This window comes from Hyalella azteca, unplaced genomic scaffold, assembly GCF_000764305.2.
Source record: "Hyalella azteca isolate HAZT.00-mixed unplaced genomic scaffold, Hazt_2.0.2 contig5071, whole genome shotgun sequence".
Classification (NCBI taxonomy): Eukaryota; Metazoa; Arthropoda; class Malacostraca; order Amphipoda; family Hyalellidae; genus Hyalella; species Hyalella azteca.
This window is the reverse complement of record NW_025935275.1, coordinates 137,435-145,549: the sequence shown is the minus strand read 5'-3', so window position 1 is coordinate 145,549 and position 8,115 is coordinate 137,435. Positions and strand designations below refer to the sequence as shown.

Genomic DNA, 8,115 nt, shown 5'->3' with positions numbered 1-8,115 from the left:
CTGAAAGAGAAAATATATTAGAATCAAATTTACAGAGAATGTACAAATGTTTGGATAATACAAACATCTTCAATTAGGTACATGAACCACATACAATTCCTTTTTTATATAATTTAAAATGAATGCAGCACTAAATTACACACATCATAAGGTTGTGAGCAAAATTTTGTCTATTTGTAGCGAAACACTCCATCAAAAATCCTAAATCCATTTCAAAATGTATTTTCAACTTAATGAAAAAAGTAGTAAATTTGTTTCAAGAAATATATAAGCAACAGCATTTTGAGATCTTAAAAAAGTTATATTGCAGTTTATCATAAACAGTGGGCCTTTTCTCCATTCAAAATTTAGCATAAGGAGATAATACATTAACCCATTAATGCCGAGCGGTTCCATTTGGAACCAGCGGAAAGAAATTGATTCATAATAAAATTGTATGGTCAAATCAATATACTAGTGGATGCGTAGGTTTTATACACATCTTGGACGTGTTCTGGCAACGTTTGGTTCAGCTGCGCCGACTACTCCCTGCTCAGTTAACATTTAAAGATTGTAAGTACCGGCTGTCAGACATTAGGGCTTGACATCATTGCAGAGAAACGTAAGTAGTTCGTTCTAAAAATATATTATTTATTAGTTAGATGCAGAATTTTATCGACAAAGAGAGTACTTTTAATGCTGTATATGGTATTACGTGATTTAATGTTTCTAAAGTCATTTAGATCATGAAATATTTTGCCTGGTTCCAAATGGAACCGCTCGGCAGTAGTGTAAGCATTCCAGTCATATCATTTTCCCAGTAGATTACTTTGTGATATAGTTACGCATTGTATTTCAAAAACTTGTTTGTATTTAGAAATTATTTGTTTAGATCTTAGATCTATTCCATTATGAACAACCTTGCTTGATTTACTATCGGAAAAGTGTTGTTTGAAGAAACGTTATGTTAATGCCGAGCGGTTCCATATGGAACCAAGCTAGAATTTTTCACATACAACGAAAAATGAATATATGAACATACTTTTTGCTTATTACCATCACAAATGATAATATTCTCAAAAGGAACCGAAAAAAAATTCAGAAAATAATTCTCGTCATTAATGGGTTAACTGTGATTGAATTTGGAACTAGATGACTGGATTTGGAAAATTGGATTTTCAAATCTCAACAAATGATTATCTTTCTCAGAGTTACTACTCTTCAACAAAAAACTACATGTTCACAATTCAGGGCTAAGTTGTAAAATATCAGTCATTACAGCTAAAAATACAAACAATTGCTAAATTCAATTTCGAGAGGTGTCATTGCTCCTAGAGGTAGCATTTGAGTGATTATATATATATATATATATGTACAAGTGCACCAAACATAGATGCACATGTATACCCAACAAACAGATTATTAAGTAATCTCTTAAGTATTAGTAAAATCAGATATTTGGTATAAACTTTTCAATCTGAATATTAAGGGTGTTTAATAAAAATGCTTCCAGGGCATATTTTTGGGTAAAAAATAAATATTAATAATGATCAAAAGCGTACTAGCAATTTTTACAAGATGCTCATATATATATAAAAGATTCATTATATCATGGTAAAATATATTTTTACACAATTATTTTCATGACATTCTTGAATGCCATTGACAATCTTGCAAAAGATTGATTAATCATTATGTACAAAAATGAGTGTGCAACAAAGTCTCAACTGGCTCAAGAGACCAATCACAGAGCTCGATTTTTGACAAAATATATCTCACATATTCTATTATATTACGTAGTAGGGAAACAGTTGGAAAGGCATTAATACAAGTTCATTGTAAATAACATTGGATTTCTATAATGTTTAATTTCCCAATTTACTCAGGCAGAGTTCATAATTTATAGATTTGTGTGATTCCCCTAGGTTTTGATTGATTAATTGACCTGCAACTAAATATGGATGTCAATTTAGGTCAAGATGACTTCATAGGAAGCTTAAAAAATATTTCAACCAGGTCAACCTAAAAGGTTTACCTAATTTACAGAATAGTCTACAGTATTGAAACTAACATACCCTTGACAAAAGCAAAATAATGTCATATAAGGCACTACATTATTTTTAAAGTGAAGGAAAATGAATTTGTTAGTCATTAAAATGTAATTAGATTTATGATGAAAAATCTATTTGGGTTTGAATATTATAATCCTAAGCTTAGAAAATAGATTCATGGCTCAAAAACCAAGCTTATGATTGGCTTGATTGATCACAAGGGCTTGATTGCATACTATTGTGTATTATCAACACTTAGATAGAAAAAAATTCACTTATCAGGAATCTTGTAGCTTCAAAAATAGTAGGAAGGCTTTGTTTGTGGCTAAGTAGATAAGATATATTCTATGCCTGCCTGAAAATCCATGATTACTTGCCAAAAATACATCTTTACATGTCAAAAGGTATTTAAAGATAAAATGTGTCCATAAGATCCCCTGGAGATGATTTGATGCTTAAATTTTGCCAAAGATTATCACAGCTATTTGCTCACTCTGCACCAACAGCAACATCAACTCTTTGTCTTCAGGCTCTTCAATGAAGAATAATAATAACTGAAAAGAACACAAAATAATGTTTTGTGACATTATAGTTTTTTTTTCTTGTGGTAATGGTTTGTGATGTTTTCAGCGTTTTTTTTTTTGTGGTAATGCCTAGGCTAGTAATGGTAATCCAATCATTTCCAATGTTTTCAAAACATTGGATTATATTTTGAAAATGTCTCTTTATGGTCACAGCACTCACAGTCACAGGACACAGAGGCCCACTGTTACAGAAAAACAATAATTTTATATTAAATTTTTGGAGAAGTCTACTGTCTCAGTCAATCACTTCCAAGCTGCCAAGACAACACCGGCTGCTCAAGGACAGTCAGAGGAGATGGAGGACAAGTTAAGTAAAATCTAAAGGCTTAATCTATAAATGTAGCGGTAGCGCTGTAGCGGCAAAACCTCGTATAGCTACTTAAATATGTAGCGGGCGCTACCGCTACCGCTACATTGCCTTAAATGTAGAGCCGCTACCGCTACTGAAAATGTAGCGGCCGCTAGTAGCGGCCGCTACATGTAGCGCGCTACTGCCCACCTCTGCCGATATGGTACTCCAATAGTTAACGGTAGATGTTAGGCTAAGCCAACTTAGCCAAGGAATTGAGCAGAAGTAGAACCACGTTGCGACAGCGACCATGCTACACATAATCTGCACCACCTTCGCCGACTGGCTCCACGACTCGACTGAGAGTGAGAATTAGACGTACCGCGTACGCAGCTCAAATAGTAAACGTTTTTCTTTGTTCTGCTAGGCCTAGATCCACTGATAAATTCGAACGTTTTTTTATTGTTTCCAACTATTTGTTTCACACGGAACTATTTACGTAAGAATATATAAATAATACGAATCAATAATATTTAAAAAGTTTTTAAGTAAAGACTAATTTTAATTGATGCTGAATGAAAATTGAGCTGGATAAGTTCGAGAAAATCATACGTCTTTGATAGTTGCCTCAAATAAGAGCGTTTCAAAACTTCCGCCCAAAAATGGACAAAAAAAAGTGCCTGGATGATATCTTTGGTGGATACTTTATTTGATAAATCTCGTCCACGACTGGTACATTACTTCAAACGTGTGTTATCATTCAGGAAGCTGAAAAGGTAATTCAAATACAACTATAACGTATTTTTCTCACAGACTGAATAAGTGATCCCTCAACTGACGCTCTGATTTTTGTGAGCTTTGAAGTTGCTAATAGAATATAGAGACAGAGTATAGACAAAGAGAACTTTTTGACAATTTCTTGATATTCAAAAATAATTTTATTTTAATGTATGCTATTATAGACTATTTTGGAGCTGTTATGCATTGGTAATGGTAACTGATCTTTGGAAAACGGTCGTATAATTATATGGTGGGTTAATTAGCATCTGAGCCAAAGCGGCCACGTATCCCAAGATATATCAATAAATTTTACCTTATTGATTTTTGATGAGCTTGCTCTTAACGGTTCCTCATTATGGCTCACTCGAGCGGTAGGGAAACATGCGTCCTTTTAATCAAATGAGAAATAAATCTTTCAATATTGATGTTGGACAACTTCACCTTTTGATTTAAATGAAACTATTAACATTAACATCAGTCGAGGATTAGAATAAATTGAACATATCTGATCAAATTTCAAATTAGGGACATTGATCATGATAATTTAATTATTTCCTTAGTCCGACATTTTTTACCATTTCGAGGCCTATGAGTGCTGAGCGGCATTCAAATGAGAATTGCCTATTGCTAAATGCGGGTGTTTTTGGTACTCAAAATTTGATAAAGAAATGTAGCAACAAAATTTCCATTACATATAAAATGAGCGAATAAAGTTTCAGAACTTCAACCGGCACTTCACTAAGCACAAATTTTAAACTGCGACTTTTCAAGCCTTCACACGTTTCTTTTGGTACCGAAATGCGAGTTTTCAGACCTATAACTTTCTACTTCAAAAATGAGACTCTACAAGCCTTCTTGTGTTTTTAAACTCCGCAATGCGACTTTATACAGGCTTAGATCTTTCTAGTAAAAAAATGAGACTCGTCAGGCTTCCACGTGTTTCTTAGTCCGCAGCTCGACTTTTTAGGCCTAAAAATTTTTTGTTCAAAACTGCGACTTTACAAGTCTTAACGCATTTCCTACCGATTTTTTCAAGAGTACGTGACTAAGTTGGATCCATGGCACTTAGTTGGGAGACTATAAAATTCGGCTTCAAAATACGACTTTTGAGCGAAAGTTCCTGAAACCATCATCAATGGCAGCAACTGTTCAGTGAAGGATGTAGTAAAACGATGAACTCATCACCAGGTGTACATCAATATTACATCATCGAGACACGCTGGGGCCTCTACACCAACCACAAAAATTCAAGCGTTTCATGGGGCTCGTCACAAGCCACTCACCGGTCCACTTAGAATGATAGAATTATTCGAATATGCTATAAAAATCAACGAAAAAGTGCTCACTTCTTTGATTATTATTATCAACACAAATTATGGAAAAATGTACAACAATTGTCAATGAAAATCAGGGAACCAATGTAGATCTCCGATTAGTAAGGCATGGCGAAATGCACTCATCAGTCGCAGAATAAATATTAATTCATCATATTTAATTTTGTACTTCTTAAGCTTAAAAAATAAGCCAACGAATGTAATCAAGCGTTACTAGGTCAAAAAATGAAACTTAACACGATAAAAAGAAGATGAGAAAACTATACACATTTTTTCAAGCTGATAAAGTATCATTGCACGCAACATCAAGCTGATAGAAGTAACATTGTATAGTAACATGACTGTAGAGAACATTTCGATGCATTGAAGTTTAACCTTAGTAGCTAAAACCTTGCATCCCTAGACAATGTAGCAACGTAGCAGTAAAATCTCTGTCCCTCAACAAAGCAAAAGCCTTAAACTTATTTGTCTACTTATTAAAAAAATGTAAACTCTTCAAGTAATAATTAAAAAACTATTCATAAGAATAAAGATCCACGCCTAATCAGCCCTATAGAATGCGTATTGAATGATAGTTGTTGCGATTAAAGACTCACACACAAGTAAATCCACTGAAGGAACAAGATTTTCCGGGTGAAATCTTCGACTGCAACGAGAATTTAGTGCTCCTGACTTTGCCTAAGTGAGACCACAGCGGTGACAATAAGTTTAAAAATGCTATACCATTTCTATGTACAAAGCATGGAAAGTTTAAACAAAGCGTGCTCATTGACAAGCGATATTTCTAAGTCAAACCTGATCGAAACATGTGTTGCACAGAGAACCACAGCTTCTCAGGGCAGTTACCAGCAGATGGCTCAGATTGATATCAATTCAAAATTTTTTACATAATTAAAGAATACACGCGAATACAAAAACACAAATGCTTATAATAATTTCTACATGAAGATGTATAATATGTACTGATCTGGAGGTACCTTTCAACTCTTGAGATGCAGCTTAAGTTTAATTGCACATAATTGCGTAAGAATTAAACTTATTTGTTTTTCTTGCAACACACATAACGACAATCTTAAATCTAAAATAGAAAAGAAAAAAGCACACACGATTCTGCGTTTAACAGAAACATCGCAAACCTTCGTAAATTTTCTAAACGCCAGAAATTCGAGTAACTCCAACAGATGGATAAGGTGAGGAAACGCTTGAACTTTCGTTGTACGGCAGGGTCAGCAAACTCGCACAAGCCCAACACAGCAGGCGAGATGGAGACGATCAGGCTCATCAAATTGTACGCTCGCGAAAAGCTGTAAGTAATAAGCGCAATATCTGCGACCAACTTCGGACAAATCAGGACCTAAAAGTCCTCATCGCTTGTCCAAACATATGGGATTTCAACATTGATTGGGCTAGGAAACCTTTCACATTTTGATGGACGATTTAGCTAATGGTAGCTGAATCATGCTTTGCCATCAGCAAATATCCTCAAAGTGTGACTGCATGATGGAGATAAAATTGTTGGTTGTTCCCTTGAGAAATAGGGGCTCAATGAATATGACGATGCGATTGTCTGCATTGCTGCAAGTCAGCGATTAAGATTCGTGGGTACGTCCAAGCTTGATGAGAAATTTAATCTGTTGCCGTTGCAGAAATCATGATTAAAATGCTACAAGTAGGGACGCATCAAACGCACTGAACACCAATCTTTTCCATTGAAAACAAATTCACAGTCTCACTCTAACTCCAAGTCATCACGGAACCGTTTGCCTTCCAGTTCAACGATTAGTTGGGAAGCAAGCCCAGCAGCCAAACCTCGGTTGTTGGGAGGAACGGTGCGGTTGTGGTGCTTGGTGAATCCGCTGATCAGAGCGGAGGTGATGGTGTCTCGGAGCTTCTTGAAGTAATCGGAGTCTCCTCCGAGAGCCTCTTTCTTGTCCGCCAACTCGAGCCCCAAGATTCCTTCGGATGTTGGTTCCTCAGGCAATGGAGGCGGCGATAACGACTCTTCTTTGATGTCAACACTCGTCGGGCTCGCGTTCAGAGTTGAACGCAGTTCATCCGTACTGAGTTTTTCTTTTTTCCTGGGAGGAGGCAAGTGATCGTCAAAATCTTTCATGCAGAAATCGTCGCCGCGGACGCTGAGGTCAAAGCGGCCGCGTTTCATAGGCGGTGCGTAGTCGTGGTCGTTGAGCACGTCGAGTTTGGTCACGCTTGAGCTCTCCAGTTTGAGCTCTTCTCCAAAATTGTCGCCTTCCTGGCAAACTGACAGCTTTGCCGTGGCAGCTTCTAGCAAACTGCGGCTGTTTCCTGCACAAAAATAGAACATGAATTAGTAAGGATGCACCAATTTTCACTCCGTCAATTAATCTTCGAAATTTGCCAGCATGGAAGGGATTTCGCATCAGTCAACCGCTTCAGGATACATGAATGGTACGAGGATTATTTTTAAATTATTCAATATTGTCTTGTATTATGCATTCTTCAACGTACTTTGAAGCTAGTATTTAATCTAATACGAATTTATAAAAAAAATTTATCCACTCATTAGAAAATACCCTTCGTAGCCTACAAGTCTTCAATTTTATTGAATTAGTGTTTTTAACTTCCCTCGGATGAGATCAGAATCTCCACTTTAGGAAATTAAATCAACACGTGGTTCTTCTCGTGTTGCTAATGTAGGCAAGGGACCGACATTCTTGTATAACGCGCCTCTTATAGTCACTAACAAACATTTTCCAGGGTGCACTAGCGATGCACTATTTCCCATTGTGTGGGTCATCCTGATCCAGTTTGGCCCGGAAAAAGGTATATCAGTGCTGAGTGCAGATGGTGTGTGTCACTATTTGGACAAATTGACCCAGTCAATTTTTGTTGTGTACCACCCTTCTAACAACATGACCTAGTCTTTTTAGCGCGTTTTATCATTTATGGAAAAAGTGCCCTATTGTGCTCGTCATGTCCGTCCGTCTGTCCGTGACTTCACGTTTCCGTCGACGAGAAAATGCGCTCTCTGTCACTCACTGCAGTGAGTACCGGACCCAGTAATTCCAGTGAGTGTGGAAGTTCACAATAATAATAATTTATTTAATATATTCATTTAT

At 36.3% G+C, this 8,115-nt stretch overlaps 1 protein-coding gene across 1 annotated transcript in view; it reads right to left on the bottom strand.

Annotated features, from left to right (window-relative positions):
* Positions 1–4,861: 4,861 nt before the first annotated feature.
* LOC108677630 overlaps positions 4,862–8,115 on the bottom strand; it is a 39,273-nt gene continuing 36,019 nt past the window's right edge. Inside the window, exon 9 of the mRNA XM_018165882.2 lies at positions 4,862–7,321. Coding sequence (XP_018021371.1) covers positions 6,747–7,321 — 575 coding nt within the window. The 3' untranslated portion in view covers positions 4,862–6,746. The remainder of the gene's footprint in view (positions 7,322–8,115) is intronic.